Below are 21,675 nucleotides of genomic sequence, written 5' to 3' on the forward strand. Positions count from 1 at the left end.
AAAACTTTGTCAATTAATTGAATGGGGAGGATTAAAGAGTAAAGAGTTGGGGATAACTCCAAGGTTAAGTTGAGTGGGGAATAGAATATGAGACAAATAATAAATGAATTGAATTGGTAAAAATGGAAGCAATCTAGTTTAACCACTAGTGAATGGAATGAAAAGATCTTTTAGATTTCTGGTACCTGCAATTTTTTGAGTTAAAAACCAAAATGAAAATATCACATAGGTAATGCCAAGATGCTCATTTTAAAACACTATTAAAAGTTATAGTTTATGCCCAATGGGAAATGTTTAAATGTTTCTAACATAGCTATTTCACTTTTTTATGAGTGCAGTCCACATCTAAAAATTGGTTTTTGCTTCTGTGATATTAATAGTCCACATCACCTGGCCCCAATCCTGTTGCATTCCGTGAAGAGGAATTAAAAATTCAGGTTCTAGCACAACATAATGACTGCAGTCCATCCTTTAGGAAATTTGGAATTAGTCCTTTGTAAAACGAGATTTTCCCCTAGGGTAGAAATCCCCCCAAGAAGAAACACACACACACACACACACACACACACACACACACACACGCACATACACACAATAATTACACTCCAAACTGTCTTCTGGGCTAATTTATGAATGCAAATGTTACTTATTTATCAATCATATATTTTAGTAGTAGTAGTAGACTATAGGGAGGGGCTTAGAAGTAGAAGCCCTGTAACCACTGGACAATGTTCATGGCCTACTAGCAGGATACATTTGGATAAGTTACTATTATCAAGCACAATCCATCTAAGGGGCTTTCATCATTGGATTGTGACACCTGGATGAATGCTCCAGCTGGTCTGGCAGAAGCTGATTTCCTGACAGTTCATGTCCATTTTTCCTGTCCTGACATGTCATAGCAGTTGTACCATGGAAGTTGAATTGTAGAGTGTTATCAGCCTGAGCCAAAGCATTTCCTTTTTTACTGTTAATAATATAATGTAGAATGGAAACCAGAGGGAGAACTGCAGCAAGGAGAGAAAGTTTGGGGGAGGGTGGAAGGTGGAGAAAATTAAGAATAGCTTTGTATGGTATGAAAAGTCCAAGATAAGAATTCTTCAGCTTTATTCTTTTCAAGAAGTGGTCATGATTTTTTTTAAAGAAAACTGTGAGCTGTGAAAGTTTTAAATTCTAAAATATTTTCAGTGAATAAACACCAGAAAGCAAAGTCTCTGTAACTGGCAGAATCAGAAAGATAGCAAGAGCTGTCTGTGGTCCTGAACTGAGCAAGACAGAGAAGGCTGTCCAAGACTTAAGAAATTCTTGTGAGGAATTTCCACTTTCACATTTCACTTACTAGTACTCAAACAAGGATATTAACTCCAGAATTTGAGGTTAGTCTCATGAAGCTTATGAAGCAAATAAGTGGAACAGTGAAGAAATTACTGGACACAGATTCAAGAAGATTTGAGTTCAACTTCTGCCTGGGATACTTAATAGTTGTGTGACCTAGGGCAAATTACTCAAACTATCTCATTCTCAGGTTACCCATCTGCAAAATGAGGGTAATACAGCTCTCTACAAAGGACTGTGTCTGAATCAAATGAGTTAAAGTCCTTTGCAAATATTTGTTGTTGTTTAATCATTTTAATTTTGTCCAATGCTTCATAATCTTCATAATCTAATTGTGGTTTCACTGTCAAGTATATTGGTGTGGTTTGCCATTTCCTTCTCCAGATATTTGCAAATGTGAAAATTAAGGCAAACATGGTTAGTTCTTCCTGACTCCAGGCCCTGAATCTACACACTACACCATTTGATGACTTTCCTCAATTAATATCCAAAGTGGGGGTGGGGATGATCCTTCTACCCCCTTATTTGCCTTTGTGAAGTGAATTTAACAAAATATTTATTTTCATGTCTAGGTAAGAGCAAGAACCAATGGTAATAAAAAATATGGATGAGGCCCCTGAGGGGTAAAATTGTTCTAGTTATTAATTTAGAGGGGGTAGGGATGTCTGAGACCAAATCCTTATTCTTAAATAGGAGGAAATTGAAGTCCTGCGAGTGACCTGTTACAAGTCACACCAAAGGAGAGCTGGAATCTCCACAACCAGTGCTCTTTAAACCCTATTACAGGTGAAAGTGGGATATAAGGGGTAAGGAGCCTCAGTTGCTAAAAAGAAGGACGGGAAGGTGTTGAAGATATATATGGATACTACTATGTGACTGTACCTAATTACTAGTCATGGTACAATGACTTCATATAAGAAGCCACAATGATTTTTTTTTTTAAAATAAACTAAACAAACATTGATGTACATTTCCCTAGAAATGGTTTTCATTGGGAAAAGTCACCAGTGCTTCCATATTCCTCTAAGGATTCATTTCCACATTAGTTCATTGTTCCAGTCCAATGATCCTCATGGGCAATTGGCAATAGAGATACAGTCTTTCTATACTCAACCACCCATCTAGCTTGCTGTATGCCAGTGGCAGAGCTGAGCCAGCAGAGGGCTGGGGCCAGACTCAGTGGGGAATGAATGGGTGGGTGTCTGTGGATCAATGTTTCTCCAACAGAGGAGGTGTCTGTACAACTGTAGCAGATTCCAGGCCAGAAAATGTGAGTCTCATTTACCGGGACTGATTTTAATTTTACAAAAATGATAAGACTGGCACTTCCAGGTGCCCACCCCAAGTACTGGCCATGGGGTTATGAGGCCATGGGGAAGTGAGACAAACAAACATTTCAGCATCATCAATTTCTTCCCATTCCAAAATCCTGTGGAGAAACTGACCCATATGCTGATAGATGACCCCATTTGGAAGGGAGCTGAACAGATAAGCCCTCCTCAATGTTAGATGGCTAAGGATCTAATATTGCTAAAGTGGACTGGGGAAAATAGAACCTAAACAAAAGATAGATCCAGAGTCAGGTGTAAAGAAGACCCCTCCCAGAATTCTCAAAAGGAATTTATAATATAGCAGGAATAAATGAGAAAAAAATTGCTGGATTGCAGGCCAGAGGACATAGGTTTAGAATTAATCTCTGTCCCCTAATCACAAGTGTGTCAACATGAGAAATCCACTTCTACTTTCTGTACCTCAGTTCTATAACAACAGCAAAAACAGCCATTACAATATCAATAACTATGCATTTTTATATTTGAAGGTTTGCAAAGTGCTCTAAATGTTATCTCATTTAATCCTTAGAATAATGAAGGGAGATAAGTTGTATTATTATATTCATTTACAGTTGAGGAAACTGAGGCAAACAGAGGTTATGTGACTTGCTTTGGGATATACAGATAATAAGTTCCTGGGGCAGGATTTGTATTCAGATCTTCAACACTTCAGGCTTTGTGTCCTATCTTCTGTATTACCTACCTGACTGGATGCCTACTCCTATTTCTTCATAGATACAAATTGAAGTTTGGAATAGTCAGTTTCTAAAGTCTACTCCAGCTCTAAACCTCTGATCCTATAGTCAGAAAAGGCACCTGTACTGTCTATGGACAACACATCCATTTCTCATAGCTTTAGCCCCAGGCAATGTCAGCCCTATAAAGCACTCAGAGAAATTCAGCTTTCCTCTACTCCCTGAAAGATTACAAATATTAATGAGAAAACTAAAGATCAGAGAGTTATACAATTCACAAAATCATAGATTTAAAACTATTAGAGAGTTTAGAGGCCATAAAGTCTAGTCTATTTTACAGATTAGGAAACTGAGGCTCAGAGATGTTATTTCAGAATTGTCCAGGATTATGTAAATAGTACATATATGAGATCAAATTCAGACTGTTTATCCTGATTCTGAATCCTACTGTCTATTCTTTTAGACATTTATCTGTTTCAGGAAACTCAAGCCTCTTCAAAATCATCAGTATGTAATTCCGAAAATTTTTGTTAAGTCCCTATTCTATGTAAGGCACTAGGTTCACTCAAACAAGTTGAAACAGCACTGTCGTTAAATGACTTCAAGCAGGCATAGACTTAAAGTTCCCCAAATGTTAATGGAAAGCCTTTGGCCATTATCTGATATTCTTCAGTAGCCAAGTTCTCTCATCTAGAGCATCTCATGAGTGCCTTCTAGTTTACAATCCAGAGTTTATGACACATTCATATTACAAAAAGCAACATCTCGGTATTATTTGTCCTTTTGAATTTAACTGACCCTTAACACATCTCAGCAAAGAGATTCATCTGCTCATTTCTAGATAGAACTCTTTCTCCAAATGATATTAGTAGATTATTGAATATTACATATAGAAGGGTCCGTAAAGATTATCTTGTCCAATCTTCTCATTATACAGATGAGCAAAGTGAAACCAAGAAAGTTTGAGTGATTTTTCCTGTATCACTAAGATTTTAAATGGTAGCACTAAGTCATGAACCTAGATCTTCCACCATCTTGGTTCTTGTCTTTCCATCACACTATATTGTCTCATGTTATCAACAGTCTTGGGAACAGCCTTTAAAACAAATTCCCAAGGCAAACATAACTGCATTTTAATTAATAAGTATTATATTAGCCATTTTCATTCTCTCCTTTGAGATAGATATCCAGATTGATAGATAGCTAGATGGACAGATAGATAGCTACATAGATAGATAGACAGACAGACAGATAGATAGATAGATAGATAGATAGATAGATAGATAGATAGATAGATAGATAGATAGATGAATGGATACACAGACAGACATAAGATAGATAGATGCTATATAGAAAAACAGAAGAGGACATTGGTTAAGCACTTGCTATATTCCAGGCATTATACTAAACTCTGTAGACACAAATAAAACTAAAGGAAGATGACCTCTTACCTCAAGGAGCTGAAAATATAATGGGAAAAATAATATATTAATGATGGGACTCATTAAGAAATACACAAGGCCACTACTCCATTAAAGTCTATAGTGCATTGTAGTAGTAGTAGTAGTAGTAGTAGTAGTAGTAGTAGTAGTAGTAGTAGTCATGCTAGTGATGGTGGTGGTGGTGATAGTAGAAGGAAAAGGAGGAAGAAGAGAAGGAGAAAGAGGAGGAAGAAGAGGAGAAGATACAGGAGCAGGAGGAGGAGGAGGGAATGGACAAGAAGAGCAATAATAGTAGCAAAAGTAGTAGCAAGAGTCATAAAAGTAATAGTAATAGTAGTAGAAGAAGCAGTAGGAAGAACAGCTAATATTTATATATTATATATCTATATCTATCTATCTATCTATATCTATCTATATCTACATAGATATAGATAGATATAGATATAGATATATATATATATATATATGTATGTATGTATGTACGTATCAAGGTTGACAAAGGACTTTCCATGTATTATTTCATTTGGTTCTCACAAAACCCCTTGGGATTAAGTGCTATCTCCATACTAAAGATAAGAAAATTGAACTCATGGAAGGTTCATTGACTTGTATAGGATCATACAGCTAGTGTCTAAGGCAGAATTTGAACTCAGATCTTCCTGATTCCCAGAGTCATACCCTATCTACTACAGCACACTCTCTGTCATAAGGTTCCTAAGCCTCCCTTGAGAGTCTGCCCAAGAATCCTACAACATTCAAAAGGAAGTTCTGGCTTGTGTGTCTTGCCTAAATCTTTCCTGGCTTTTGGGGGTGGGGGGCATTATAATGTCACCTCTCAAAATGATAAAATGTTTGGTGGGTCCAGAAGACTCCTTAGAGTTCAGTCACTCACACCTAGAAAACCTTTCTCATTTTCAGTCGAGATCCTCTTCATGATCCTAAAGTATCTACCAACTTCCCCAAATGACTCATTTGTTGCAATTACCTGAGACAGACAGGAAGTCATCCACCGATGTGATGTCATCCACAGCCTCTGTCAGGACTCTGACTTGCTTCTCCCACTGATCTTTGAAGACATCCATATTATCTTGAGCGACTTTGCTTTGAGGTCTGGCGGCTAGTGTAAGGGCAGCATTGATGACCTATTTTTTTCAGAAAATTATATTACAAATGACTAGCAATGATTCTCAAAAGAAAGAACAACTAATGAAAGAAAAGAAAGAGGACCCTCAATATTGTTGATATTGGGAACACTCATCTGAGGAAACTCTCTCTCCCAATGCAAGTTGTCCTCTTCTCTGAAATTTGTAGTTACAAAGAGTTGAGATATTAAGTGACTTGCCCTGGGACATACAAGAGTGTGTAAGACATGAGACTTGAATCGAGACATTTTTGTCTTCAAGACTCACTCTGTACTCAGTAAACCAAGCTGATTCTCCAGAGGAGAGTCCAGGCAAATGCAATGATTCTTTTTCACTGCCACCTGGAATGAGCTCATAGCAGAGCCACAAACAGGGAAAGGCAAAGTAGGTAGAAGCCTTGAGCACACTATTCAGAAAAGGTATGACATTTATATATTGGATTGATTTTATAATTTTTTAATGTTATAGTGGGGAAAAAAACACACTTAATGGCACATAGATATTTATTTTGAGATCCCCTCAATGAGTCACAAACATTACAGTGAAAACTCAAAGGCTACCAGTGAATAAGAACACATAGTGGGAAAGTAGGCTTAATTTTCAAACCTTGCCTAGGACAGGTCTCATCACGCGTCTCATCCTCAGGCATGAGGAACAGTCAAATGCCAACATAAAGAACATGAGTTATCATGAATTTAGTGTCAGGATTTGATTATTTTATTTCTAATTGAAGGTTATCATTGAGATGATCCAGGTCTTCAACAATTCTCTGTTGAATATCTACAATGATCATCGTAGTGTTATAGGCACAGTGGAAAATCCATTGAAATCAAGGCCATTTTCCCTGACTTCAGGAGCTTATAATCATAGTTGGTGCGAAAAGCTTCACAACGATGAGTCATTAAGAAGACTGGCTCTGTAGACAGAAGACTAGGTTTCAAACCCTATCTTGGGAAATTACTAGTTATATAACACTGAGTAAGTCAGAGAACCACCCAGAGCCTCAGATTCCTCACCTATAAAATGAAGAGATTTTACTCAATGGACTCTAGGGGCTCTTCTACCTCTAGATTTAGAATTTTATGATCCTTAGTCCTTGCATGGCCATGGAAAAGTCACATGACCTACTGGGACTCATTTTCTTCAAGCATAAAATGATAGAATTGGACAACATGGTCTCTAATGTACCTTTTGGTTCCAGAGCTATGATTTCATACTCCCAGTTCATGAATAAGTAAGTGTCAGTGACTGATAAAGATAGTAATAGATACTGGAGTGCAGAGAGCATTAGAGAGCTCTCCATGGTTTGGGTGGTTTAGCAAAATCACTCACAGTAAACCTTTAAAAAGAGTCAAGATTTTCATAGGTAAGGGAGGAAGGGAAAGGTCAATGAACAGCATGGGCAAAGGCATGAAGGAGAGACAGACTGAGAAAGGCAAAAGTGAATTAGAGGAGGTTTGGAAGAATCAGTGAAAATGTTATCTGAAGAGGGAAAAGTGAAGAGTTTTCTTTTCTTCTCTTTTTTAAATTGGATAGTAGTGGGCTATGGGTTTAAAAACAAGAATGGGGTCATACTATGGAAGGTAGGGTTATGGCTCAAGAGGAATCAGACTTACCTGCGGACATAGACTATCAATCTGGGTTGCTGCCATCCGGACTAACTTCACCCCTTCTTCATTGTTGGAAATGGAGCAGGCCAAGTTGGCAACCTGAATTTTAGAGAAATGGAAAGAAAATTATATTGAAGATAAATAGGTAATTGAGGCCATTTAGTACTGACCATCTTCTGAAGGTCAGGAAAAGACTTCCCATCTAATCCAATTGAGACCTGGAAAAGGAACCCACTCTAAAATATGTCTGACAGTTGCTCACAGAGATTTTGCTTGAATTACCCAGTCAGTCAACCACCATATGTTAAGAGCTTATTATGTGCCATGTACTGTGCTAAGCACTGGGAATAAAAAGTCAAATAAAGAAACCCCCACCAACAACAACAATGCTCCCTGCCCTCAAAGAGCTTACATGCTAATGAGGGAGACAACACATTGGATAAAAGATACATATAACATAGATGCAGAGTTCATGGTAGGGAAACTGAGGCAGCCTCTTGGGAGAGGTGGGCTTAGAGACTTCCAGTGAGGGAAAACCCACTAATTCTGGGGATAGCCACAGCTCAGTCAGCTTTTGGACAGCTCTCATTGTGAAGGAACTTTACTTTATATCAAGGCTTAACATGCCTTTTTGGAACTGTCACTCACTTTCTTACTTCTGTCCTCTGGAATTGAAACACATATGTCAAATCTATTATCTACATGACAGCACTCCAAATTCTGAAACATAGTTAAAACACCTCTCCTCCTCTCCTTCCATTCTAGAGTCCTCTCTTTTTCAGGTTATTCTCATGTTTCATGGCAAATCCTACAGAGACAGAGAGAATAGAACACTGGGTCTGGAGACAGAAAGACCTGAGTTTAAATCTGGCATCAGATTCTAGGAAAGTCATTGAACCTCAATTTCCTGACCTGTAAAACAAGGATTATAATAGCACCTACCCATCCCAGGTTGTTATGATGATCAAATGAGATGATATTTGTGATGTAATTTCTAAAGTTCAATGTAAACACTAATCACTAATATCATAATAGAGTCCTCGGTCCAGAAGTGTCTTACATGAGCATCTGGTGCCACAAAATGCAGAATACATAAGCTATGTCAGAATGGAAACATACATGATCATGTTCAAAATGAACTTTCCCCAATCCATAGAATAATGCTATCTAAAATGTATCCCTTAACCTTTTATATCTATAGAATATTTTTAACTTGAAAATTGCATTATTTGCATTGTTTGACTTGATTCTTACAATCTAATGATGCAATTGGAGCAATAATTATAAGTCTCATTTAAGAGATAAGGAAACTGAGGTCCAGTAACATGAAAAGATTTATTAAAGGTCATAAAAGTTGGTTACAAAGTATGTCATAGGATACAGGTCTAGGGATGGTAGCTGTTCTCATACTTTCTCATAATATATATTAATGATATGATCAAAGATAAAACCTGAGTACATTCCTCATTTCCTTATAGAGGTGAAAGTATATGGTGGTAAAATGCTGTATACAGTTATAACTGATTAAATGAGTGATAAAGTATTTGTTAAACACTTACTACGTGTCAGACAATGTACTAATTATTGGAATTACAAATACAAGTAATCAAGACAGTTCCTTTCTCAACAAGTTTACTTTCTATCAGGATAAAACAACCTGAGTCCTAAAGGGATCTTGGGGTACGTGAGGCCAAGACATGTCATCATCAGATGCTCAGCAACCTGCTCTTTGGGAAGGATGTACACATGACACATATTTCTGTTTAATCTGCATTGTTAAAATTTTTCCATCACTTTCTTAAATCTAGACAATCAACAAAACACTAAATATATCCCCGATTGCCTATTCCATTTCCAAAGTGTAAATGTTCACTTTGAAAATATAACAATCAGTTCTTATGAGTCAAAGACCTCATAATCCAGCACATCCCTGGGCAATACAAGTGATTAGTAATTGATTCAGCAGCCTGGTTTCAGGCAAGCAAGGTAAAAGTTCACCTATAAAAGTCCAGACTTCAAGGTTCAGATGGGATAGGGATGTTCAAATTAGGTCATTGAGTTGTGATCAATTATTTTTCATTTTTAACAAGTAAGAATCACTCGGAGAAGATGGGGTAAGGCATCAAAAAATACGGATTTTTTTAAATAATAAAAGGATTAATAAAGATTAAAGAAATATAAAACTTTTTATTTGACTGGGTGAATTATTTTGAGGATTTGCTCACAATTACCTAAATCCCAACAAAATGCTTCTATATAACTGTCATCTTCATGATAATTTTATTACGTGTTATGTATTAACGTATTACAAATATATTTAGAATATTATTAAAAGTTACAAATAACAATAATAATGATTCTTCACATTTCCATCACACATTAACGCTTACAAAATATTTTCCCCGTAACAGACAGACAATCGATCAAAGAACACAATTAGAGATGGACAGCACCTTTGAGGTCACCCAATCCAATCTCATTTTCAGGATGAGGAAATAGGGGCTCAAAGGCCCAAAGTGATTTACACAAATCTAATTATGTCCAAGTTATAGATAAAGAGATGGAAACTAAGGAAGGTTAAGAGTCACACTGTTAGGGAGAACCAAAGCTAGTCCTTGATTCCAGGTCTTCTGATTTTCAAGACTGACGTTTTCTCCAATTGAATATTTGTCTGGTTGTCTCCAAATCTAAATGCTTTTCATCCCTATAAACAGAATTTACACGAAATGTGCCCGATTGTATTTTTTAACCCCCTCAAGAAGTTTTAAAATCTTATGTAAGCTGTTCACTATCTACAAAGGCAGCTCTGGCAGTTAGAAATTAGTCATGGAATAAGTCAAAAGTCCCCCACCCTCCAACCCCAACCTTTGCATATTCCCAGTCTCCATCTTACAGTGTTCATCTGTTTCCTCCTGCAGTTCACATCTCTGACTTTGCCAGGATCCATCTGCTTTTCCCCATAACCATTTGGCTTCACAGTTATTCCCAATGTAGCATGCATGTATCATGATATCCGGCCCCAGGTCTTTGGGAGTGAGGGTTCTCCCTCCACTTTGGAGAACTTTGCAGGAAATTCCCAGGCTCCAGGTTAGAGCAATGTACTCATTTTAAATTCATAGTGAAACAAATGAATTAGTCTGAACTGATTGTCCCTTAACTGCCTCATCTGTCAAAGGAGCAGCTAGTGGGACTGAAACCATCTATAAACCCATTTCAGGTGGAACATTAAGAGTTTACTCATAATTTCGATGTGATTTTAGAAACCTTCCCCTAAATTCAGATCCTCCCAACAATGTGTGTGGAATTTTTATTTCTCGGATTTCAATGGTCTTAATTTCCCTAGGAAACAAATGGTAGAGATATTCTGGAGATCAGAACATCAATCAATGGAAATGTGGATACTAGGACTTTAAGAAGTGCCATAGAGTTATGGGTCCTGATATATTAAATTATGTTATTCAGTTTTAGGAGAAATATGTACAAATGTCATTCAAATAATGTTTTCAGTCAGTTTTTACAACGCCGCCCTTCAGGTCTTCTACTTTAAAGCCAAAAGAGCCTTTTAGCCAATAGAAACTACTTCATACACAAGCTCTGAATTTGTACTAGCTGTTCTCTGTACCTAGAATGTTTAGTATTGGTTCTATTTATCATTCAAAGTCCTTTACAACCTGGTTCCAATCCATGTGTCCATTTTTTAAAATTCATTAATCCCAGTCACAAACTCTATGGCATAAACCAAATGGCTTTGTTTTCTCTCATTCCTACAGCATCCAAACACTCATCTCCCCTTTTGCATTAGCTGTCTCTCATGCCTAGAACGCACTGCTTCCTTACTTCTGCCTCTTCAAATCTCGAATATCTCTTTTACAAAGCCTTTCCTGATTAGCCCATTATTTCAGCTGTTAGGGATCCCTTCCGTTATCTTTAACTTATTGTGCTTATATGCTGCATTAACTTTCATATTTATGCATTCCCTCTCCTGTTATATCACTCTGTCCAAATATATCTCCCTATCATATCATGGGGCACCCATGGTGATTCATAATTGGCCTGAAATTTGTTGGTTCACCGTAGGATGTCAAGACAAAGATCTGATTGGTTTCTTGGAAAAGTCAAGAAGATGGGATTATCTTACTAGGATTATTGCTTTTTTTTAAGATGCTGACGATATCATTGCTTCTTTCACCTCTTTGTCCATCCCTCCCTTGAATGAGAGAAGAAACAGAATATATTTCAGGGAAGTTTTCAGCCAAATATTCATTAAAAGAAAAAAACAATCATAAAATTTGTCTGTTCTATCTCTGTTCTGAGTCTTTGGCTCAGTATGTCAATCTAAATATTCTCTCTCTCCCTCTCTCTCTCTCTCTCTCTCTCTCTGTCTCTCTCTGTCTCTCTCTGTCTCTGTCTCTCCCTGTCTCTGTCTCTGTCTCTCTGTCTCTGTCTCTCTCTCTGTCTCTGTCTCTCTCTGTCTCTGTCTCTGTCTCTCTGTCTCTCTCTGTCTCTCTCTGTCTCTGTCTCTCTCTCTCTGTCTCTCTGTCTCTCTCTCTCTGTCTCTCTCTCTCTGTCTCTCTCTCTGTCTCTCTCTCTGTCTCTCTCTCTCTCTCTCTCTCTCTCTCTCTCTCTCTCTCTCTCTCTCTCCCCTGAATTTTAGGGGCATTGTCACTAAAGCCACTTTGGAAGGATCATGGAAGTTAGGCTGAGAAGACTGGACCTTGGTTTCTAGCTTGGCCACTTACTAGCTATGTGAATAATCTGGGCTGAAGGTTATCAAGCTAGCAAGGTGTCATCTAATTCAATTGCCTCTTTTTTTCCAGATGAGGAAATTGAAGCCCAGAAAGAGGAAACTAGCAGGGCCTCAATTTGAATCCAGATCCTCTCCCTCTAAATCCAGTGTTCTTTTCCCTTTATCACATCTTGTTACCTCCTTACCTTTATAACAGGGGTTCTTGATGTTCATTGAGTGTCACAGACCTCTTTGGAAGTCTGATGTAACCTGCTGACCACTTCTCGGAATATGCGTTAAATAAAAATTCATAGGTGAAGAACGTACTAAATTTCATTTAAAGGTTAATTAATGTTAAGATTTTTCTTTCCCATCCATGTTCACAGACCTCAGGTCAAGAACTCCTACTTTATCAGATCATAGTTCTTGAGCTGAAAGGGACCTTAGAGAAGGTCTGGGCCTGCCTTCTCATTTTACAGATGAGCAAACTCAGATATAGACAGCTTGAGTGATTTGTTTCATGTCACACTGGTAGTAACATTCAGAGGTAGGATGTCAATCCACTTCTTGGATCCAAGTTCAGTGCCCTGCCTGTATACTATCTTACTTAATCTTAAAATTCACAACTGAATTCCTGCAAGATGGGGTTTCCTCTGGGCATGCTTCGAGAATTGATGGCCTTTATAAGAATCTGGGGCCTACTTAATCTGAGGCCTACTGAATTCGAACTACCAACCCATTTACACTGTGACCTTCCACACTCAGGACAACATGTCTCTCCTATTCCAGTTCCTGAAAAAACTCTGACTTTGCTGTGGGGATGAGAACCACTCCTGGGAGCCTGACGAGACCCTCATCGACAAGTGCTGTCTCCTCCGAAGTCAGCTATTCATTCCCATCCTAGACTGATTACCCATCAAGGCATCATCAGCGAACTCCAGAGCAAGCAGCTGGTGCAACTCCAATTCGGGAAGGCTCCAGGAGGCTTGGCCACACTGATACACTGCCCTTTTAAGTCCTCACCAGAACCTCTGGACAGCAAAAGATCGAGCACCTCAGGAGACTGCATTTGGCAGCCACCCCACTGAGCAATGCAAGTCCTGTACCAGATGTGGCTCTATCACCTGCCACACGACAAAGGCAGTGAAGCAGTGGGAACAGTGCCCAACCAAGGACTTTTTGTGGGGAGCCTGGGGCCACCAGCTACTCATGACCTATCCCACCTGCCCCCAACCAAGCACCCCCATGGCCAGGGGCTCTGGCAGGAGGTTGGATCCCTGCATGGGGTTTGCAGACTCAGTCTCTCTACCTGGCGTCTTGTAAATATGTTTGTAATGTGCATCATAACAAAACACTAAAAATCCCTTTGGGATTTCTAATCTTTTTCACCAATTTAATAAAAAATCACAACACAAAACAAGGGTGGGGTTGCGTAGGATCATGGGACTATTTTTCATATCTCCAAACTATTAATGGCTTCCCCCCCCCCCAAAAAAAAAACAGAATAGTACTATATGAATGTAAACATTTATTCTCTTATAGAATTTAAGATTCCTGTGGACAGGGACGTTTTCATATTTCCCCTCATATCTTCAGCACATTCTAGGAGCTTAATCAATACTCCTGGATGGTTTAATTAACGGTACTCTAGACAAAGACTTCACTGAAGTCCTTAGAGATCATATATTCAAGTCAATACAAACGAATTGGCAGAATGCTATATGAAGGGCACTGCACTAGGCTCCTGTTATATAGGAGAGGAAGGGTAAGGAGAGGCAGGTAACTAGGAAAACCCTTTTGAAGGAAGTAGAATTGAGCTGAGTCTGGAAGAGAGTGTAATTCCAAGTGGCAGAAATAAAGAGGACCATGAATTCAGAGAAGGAAAGGTTGGTAGAAGCTGCCTAATCCAATAGCCTCATTTTACATTACCGATGAGAAAAATGAAGCTCAGGGAAGTTAGTTGCCTTTGGTAGGGTCCAGCCTCTCTCCCTTGCTGTCTGGATAGTCTAGAAAGCAGGCCTGTTTGGCAGAAATGTAGAGGTTCAAAGAAACCTATTGTTTCCAAAATCAGAAAGCTTTTTGTTCCATCTCCTGACTTAAAGAATAAACCCTGAGTGCCTTCTCCTATGGACATCACAGCAGAAAGTGACTTTGCCCTGTTTATGCGGCAGACTGGCCTGGATTCATTGCAGAAAACAAAACAAAAAGGAAAAGAAATGCCTCGAAGGTTGAGCTTTAATTAGACATTAAAAACCAGTTCTAATAAAGCATTTGGGGCATTTAACTAAAAAGTGATATGGGGTGAATCAGAAAGAAGACATTGCCTTTCTCCCAAGTGCTTGTAACCAAATTACATTTTTAATGCTCCTGTGTACATTCTATTTCCAACACTGGCATATTTTCCATTCATCCAACCCCAAAACACTGCCCCATTTCATTAATTTTTACAGCTGCAGTAGCATATTGGTGTTTTAAGAAGAACATACTATTAAAATAAAACAGATTTGCCATTCGGGGTCCATAAAGCAGTTGTTTTTCATGTTCGCATTTTCATCGTCGTATATTTTACGGATATTTCTTATAAAATGAGCTTATTTACTATTAACTGGGGGTTCTTGAAATTTACTGTTGCCAATCAAACACTGCTCAAACATTGAAATGGCATGAATCAAGAAAAGGGAGGGAGGGAGGGAGGGAGGGAGGGAGGGAGAGAGAGAGAGAGAGAAAGAAAGAGAGAGAGAGAGAGAGAGGGAATCATTGGCACCCATCTATACCTAATGCCCCTTGGCAATAAGAATGGGTAGAAATGCTGGCCTCCAGCACTCAACTCCAGTGACAGCTCTTGAATGAGATCCTTCTTGACCTTTCCATCCCTGAGTGCTCCCAACTAAACAACTTTGCATTTACTTTGTCTTACATAAACTTGAACAACAGAGGTTTGGACAAAGATCTGACCACAAAGCCCAGAGTCCTGGCATCAAGATCTCTGATGCATACCAACTGTGCGCCAACCTTCAGGCAAGTCACTAAACCTCTTGGTGTTCTAAGCAATGTTCTATGGCTCTAAGCTGCAGAGAAGTTGTTGAGCAGCATTGATAGAGGGAGGGCAGTTGGGTGGTACAGTAGCTAGAGCAAGGGATTGGGACCCAGGAAGACTTATCTTCTTGAGTTCAAATCTGGCCTCAAGACACTGACTAGCTGTGTAACTCTGGGCAAGTCACTGAACCCTGCTTGCCTCAGTTTGCTCATCTGTTAAATGAGCTGGAGAAGGAAATGGAAAACGATTCCAGTATCTTTGCCAAGAAAATCCCAAATGGGATCATAAAGAGTCACACATGACAGAAAAACAACTGAACACACACACAAGCACACATTGATACAGGGAATTTCTTCACTAATTACAACCCTATAATAATGGTAATATATAAATAAATAGATGATAGAGAGAGAGAGTGAGTGCAGTGACCGTAATTTTGCTTTTCTGTGTATCCTCAGCTCTGAGCACAGTGCTTAGAAAATAGTAAGTCTTAAATAAATGCTTGCTAACTGACTGACCATTTCATGTCCTCAGGTCAATCTGAAGGTCTAAAATCAACGATGAGTCATTTTGAAACTTATGCTTCCAACTCAACCAATGAAATTCCTGTTCTTATTAAGTAATGAGCCCATGGAAACAGTTACATGGATCTGCCCCTGGACAAGTGGAATTTGACAGCTTGGGAAAAGCTGGCAATTCAACCATAATGAAGATAAGTAATTTCTTTTTTTGCCTTTTCTGAGCCAGTTTCATGACCAGTGATAAACCCTTACTAATTTGTGATGAGAATTGACTCTGGAAGTTATAATGGGGTACTAAGGTCATATTATTCCTACGTTGAAAAAATTGGGGTTTCTAGCTGGCAATATAGGTCCCTTCCCTGTTTCATAAATAAATATTTCTTGTGATGAATGCATTTCAGCAACCTACCTTCCACAGGGTGAACTACATATGTTGGCTGACTTCTGTCCTTTAGGCTTGAAGAAGCTAGTCCTTTGTTCTAAGAGCCAGGCTTTAGTAAATTAGTTCATATGCCTCTAATCCATCCAGCACCTTCTTGATTTCCTTCCTGGCTCCTGAAATTCTGTAATTCTATGAACACCATCTCCAACACAATTTAAGCAATACCCTATGTTAAGATTTGAGGTAGCTGGGTGGTACAGTGGATGGATTTAGGGGCCTGGAGTTACGAAGACTCTTTTTCCTGAGTTCATATATACCTTCAGACACTTATCAGCTCTGTGACCTTAGGCAAGTTACTTAATCCTGTTTACCTCAGTTTTCTCATTTGTAAAATGAGCTGGAGAAGGAAATGGCCAGTCACTCCAGCTTTTTTGCCAAGCAAACCTCAAATGGTGGCAGGAAGAATCAGACATGACAGAAACACAATAAAAAACTATGTTAAGAACTCCTATCCTCATTGGTCTAGCCACATGGTGCTCCCCACTCCCAAACCCTTTCAATGCATCCTTATTTTCCTTCTCAGGAACCTCCCTCAATGCAGAACAACCACTGTGCTCATGCTCTCAGACACATGCATGCCATCAAAGACTATTTGCTTGCCTCGGTGCAAATTAAAGCGATCAGTCTGTCCTGGTGACTTTAATGGAGGCAATCACCAGTTCACATCCATGAACAAATTGATGTTCCTGCTTCATTGCTGAATCACTCAGCATAAATCTGTAGCCTTCATATATAAAAACTTCAGGGGCCTAAAATAATGCAATAAAGCATGACAGGACAGCTTCTCAATTCAGGCTCATCGTTAATATGCTATTGTGGATAAAGGAAGTTAGGAAGCCCCGCCTGCTGTGAACTCTTTAACCAACAGAATGGATCTGATGGACTTTTAATTATGTGGAGGTCCCTTTGTGATTGTGTTGTGGTTCAAAAGCTTACTTGGAAGGTTTCAGATGTTGAACATGCAACTGCTGATGATATTTCAGAATCTCACTCAGGAAAGGAAAAACAGTGAGGCAATTTTCCTGATCTCTCTAGATCTCAATTTCTGAGGCTCAAATGAAATGTTTGCAAAGTACCTTCAAAACTCTAAAGTGCTTTATACATAGGAGCTATTAATTTTAATAGATTATTGCTGTTTAGTAAGCATTTACTATGTGTGAAGCACTGAGCTTGACAGTTGCAAGATAAAATCATTCAGTTGTTTTCAGTCATTTGACTCTTTAGGATCCCATTTTGAGTTTTCTTGGCAAAGACACTAGAGTACATTACCATTGCTTTCTCCAGTTCATTTTACAAATGGGGAAACTAAGGCAAACAGAGTTAAGTGACTTGCCCAGGGTCACACAACTATAAGGGTCTGTATTTAGATTTGAATTCAGGTATTCCTGACTTCAGATACCCTATGTTTTGCAACACCTAACTGTCCCCTTGGGATACAATATAAGATACAAATAAATCAAGGCAGCTAACATTCTAATGAAAAAAAATGAATTCTGGAAAGAGAAAGAGTAGGTGCTAAGAGACTATAGGAAATGGAAGTAGTGTGGAAGTCAGCAAGAAAACTTAAGACATTTACCCATCAGAAAAGCTAAGGGGATTCAGGCATGGAGTCTAAGAACCTAGTGAGGCAAAAATTCTCCAAGAATGTGCCATAGAGAAAAGATTGTAGAATTGACATAACTTCTCCCTTCCTTCCTTCCTTCCTTCCTTCCTTCCTTCCTTCCTTCCTTCCTTCCTTCCTTCCTTCCTTCCTTCCTTCCTTCCTTCCTTCCTTCTTTTCCATGCCTATAATTTGGTGGCCATTCATAATGTAGGCCCCTCCTACTTTTCTAGTCTTTTTACACCTTATTCCCCAATACACACTCTGATCCAATGACAAAGGTCTCCCGGCTGTCCCACAAATAAAACACTACATTTCTCTACCCCAAGCATTCTGTCTGACTTTCCCTCATCACTGGAACATTTTCACTCCTCCATTCTGACTACTGATCTCCTTAGCTTCCTTTAAGTCCCAACTAAAATCCTACAATCTGTAGGACGCTTTCCTCAGATCCTTTCATTCCAATGCCTTCCCTCTGTTAATTATTTCCCTGCTTGCTTGCTTTGGATACATTTGTTTGGGTAGGGACTTTTATGCCTCTTCTCCTACCGCTGGCACTTAGCTCAGTTTTTGGCACATAGTAAGTGCTTAGTATATGCTTACTAATTAATTCATTGATGACTTTCATATACAATGATCCTGACCAGCTGTTGTTACCTTTCTTTCTATTCCTAGTGTTTAGTATCTGGGACACAGTAAATGCTTATTAATTGAATAGGGGCAGTAGGGTGGTGCAGTGGATAGATCACTGAGCCAAGAATCGAGAAAACTTGTTTTTCTGCGTTCAAATCCAGCTTCAGACACTTATTAGCTGTGTGATCCTGGGCAAGTCACATCACCCTGTTTGACTCAGTTTCCTCATCTATAAAAATGAGCTAGAGAAAGAAATGGCAAACTACCCTAGTATCTTTACCAAGAAAACCACAAGTGGGGGGATCATAGAGTCAGACAGGACTGAAACAACTGAACAATTCCCTTCTTTGCAGGTGGCGTGGGCTTCCTCAGACTCTCCCACTTCTTTTCTTTTAAATCCTTCCCACCCTTCAAGACCCAAATAAAACCTCTCCTTCTCCTTGAAGCCTTCCCTAATGAAAATAGGCCAAAGGGCACTCAGACTCTGAACTCCATTGACACATTGTCCGGGACACAGATTCAGCATTTACTCATCCACTTTCTTGTACAATTAGGTTCTAGTTTAGTGCTAATAACAGCACTCATGTAACACTTTAAGGTTTTAAAAGCACTTTAGATATTGTATCTCACTTGATCCTCATAACCTGGGGACATAAGACCTCTTCTTTTCCCCATATTAGAGATGAGAAAAAGGCCTCAGAGGTCTAGTGATTTGCCTTGTGTCCCTATTAAATTCCCAGATCTTATTCCCCCAAATGTACAGGTAGAAAGGAGGAAGGGAGGGAAAAGGAACAGGCATTGATGCAATACCTACTATAGGCCAGATACTGTGTTAAACACTTTATAAATCTCATTTAAGTCTCAAAACAACCCTGTGAGATAGGTGCTGTTACAATCTCCATTTTACAGCTCAGGAAACTGAGGCAAGGTTAAGTAGCTCACCGAGGGTTACACAGTTAGCATATGAGGCAAAACCTGAATACAGGTCTTTTTTGACTTCAAGTCCATTACTTTATCCCCCGTGCTATTTTTTCTAGCTCTATTATCTCAAATAGATTCTAAATTCCTTGCAAACAAAAAGCACATCAGACAAGCAAGATAAACAGTATCCTGAATCTTCATTTAGGAAGGCCCAGATAGTATTTTAAATACTAGGTGTTTGACCCTAGCCACATCCCTTAAAGTGACATCATTGTCTCCATCTGTGAACCAGGGAATGGATCTCAATGGTCTCTTAGGTTACCTACCCTCCAGGTCCAGAGCTATGATTTTCATGTCTAAGATAGAGATTATATCAGTGGTACAGTGGATAGAGCACCAGCCCTGGAGTCAGGAAGACTCATCTTCTTAAACTCAAACCTGGCCTCATTCCCTTACTAGCTGTGTGACCCTGGGCAAGTCGCTTAACCTTGTTTGCCTCAGTTTCCTCATCTGTAAAATGAGCTGAAGAAGGAAACGGCAAACCACTCCGCTATCTTTGCCAAGAAAAACCCAAATGAGGTCATGAAGAGTCAGACATGAATAATACAACAGAACCAGACCAATGTCTTTACATTTTGTTCCTCACAAAGCAAGAGATACTTCGAATGAGTTGAAAAGTGCCTAGACGTGAGCCCCTCATAGCAAAGATAACAGCAGAAACTTCAGGCATTTATGGAGGACCCAACGGTGGGTATTAGTGATAGCACTGGCAAGTAAGTTCCTGCCCCAGTAGCATGTCAAATCACACTAAGTAAGCCAGTCTGGTCCAAGAATTCTTTATCAAGATGATCTCAGTGATTCTTCCACTTGTCAGTGTCCTCCCTCCCCAAATATTTCTTTTTATTTACTTAGTACAAATTTTCTCTTTACTTACGTGGGTGCATATTAATGCCTCTCAGAAGAATGTAATTTTCTCTGAAATGTGGGTTGCTTTGTCTTTTTCCACCCTACCCCCTACATCCACTGGGCCTTACTCAGTATCAAGCACACATTAGTACTTAATAAAGGCTAGTTAAATTGATTGGAATTCCCATGTGGGAATTGTGGGGCAACAGAGACTTACTTTGTCTATGTCCTAATTGTGCCCACTTGCCCTTGACTCTGGTATCACATTTACTGTCTCTGTGCTCTCTGCAAGATATTCCAGCTCCCTCAGGTCCCCTCGGCAAAGACACCAGTAGCTAGGTATGCACATCACAATGTGCCCTCCTCAAAGAGAAGCAAGCAAGCTGGCTCAGGCAGAAATTCCATTCACCACCTGAGCTGTGATCTGATGGGAGAGATGACTTCAGTGACACAGCCTTCCTGCTTTGAGAGGATGTACATACCCAGCCACAGCCTTGCATGGGCAATTTTTACATCTGCTGTCTCAAGAGAGAACGTGACCTGCTCTAGTCCAGGGGAGCAGCTGGGCCTGTAAAAGTCTGTGGGCACACATAGCCTCAGGTTATGCTAGCTAGCTAATGCTCAGGAGAGGAGGACGCATGTATAGGTGCCCTTCAAATGCTCCCCAGCTCAGCAACTTTTGGCAGCACAACTATTTCATTGCTAATTTCTTTACACCATCTTTTCTTTTCCTTTTTTTTTTTTTTACTATCGAAACCAATCAGTCAAAAATTGTGCCTTTTCAAAGGAAGTGTGTGTGTGTGTGTGTGTGTGTGTGTGTGTGTGTGTGTGTGTGTGTGTGTATTCAGGGGAGGAACAGACAGATAGGAAGAAAGGGAGGTATCTGGGATAAAATTCAAGCCTCTTTCTCTGAAATATGAGGTCCTTCACAATCTGGCACTAATTTAACTTTTGAGACTAATTTTCTATTATTCTTCCTCCCATATTCAGTTCAAGCCAATGCCTGTACCTAATCTGGAATACAATCCTGCCTTCTCTCTGTCTCTTGGAATCCCTGGTTCCCTTCAAGCCTCAGCTCAGGTGTGTTTCCTCATAGGAAGTTCTCCCTTACCCCATGCCCCTATTCTCCGCCAAGTTAATACTCACTGTCTGAAGTTACAGTATCACACACACACATACGAGCACACATATACATATAGACATATGTGCATATCTATGTGTGTTTGTTCTTCATTGCCAAAGAAGACCATGCCATCAGAGAAATAATGACATGACTTGCACTTGACTTTGTATTGAGTGAGGGAGGGCTGTGCAGGTCACCAGCCTCACTTCTC

The 21,675-nt window shown here is 39.4% G+C and overlaps 1 protein-coding gene across 4 annotated transcripts in view; it reads right to left on the reverse strand.

Annotated features, from left to right (window-relative positions):
* The window catches only part of CTNNA2 (catenin alpha 2), a 1,515,416-nt gene that overhangs the window by 167,115 nt on the left and 1,326,626 nt on the right, over positions 1-21,675 (reverse strand). For all 4 annotated transcript variants that reach the window (XM_072637016.1, XM_072637013.1, XM_072637014.1 and 1 more), the window contains 2 exons: positions 7,562-7,654; positions 5,789-5,945 (listed from right to left, as the gene is read on the reverse strand). In XM_072637016.1, coding sequence (XP_072493117.1) covers positions 5,789-5,945; positions 7,562-7,654 — 250 coding nt within the window. The remainder of the gene's footprint in view (positions 1-5,788; positions 5,946-7,561; positions 7,655-21,675) is intronic.

Source organism: Notamacropus eugenii, chromosome 1, assembly GCF_028372415.1.
Source record: "Notamacropus eugenii isolate mMacEug1 chromosome 1, mMacEug1.pri_v2, whole genome shotgun sequence".
In the NCBI taxonomy this organism is placed as follows: domain Eukaryota; kingdom Metazoa; phylum Chordata; class Mammalia; order Diprotodontia; family Macropodidae; genus Notamacropus; species Notamacropus eugenii.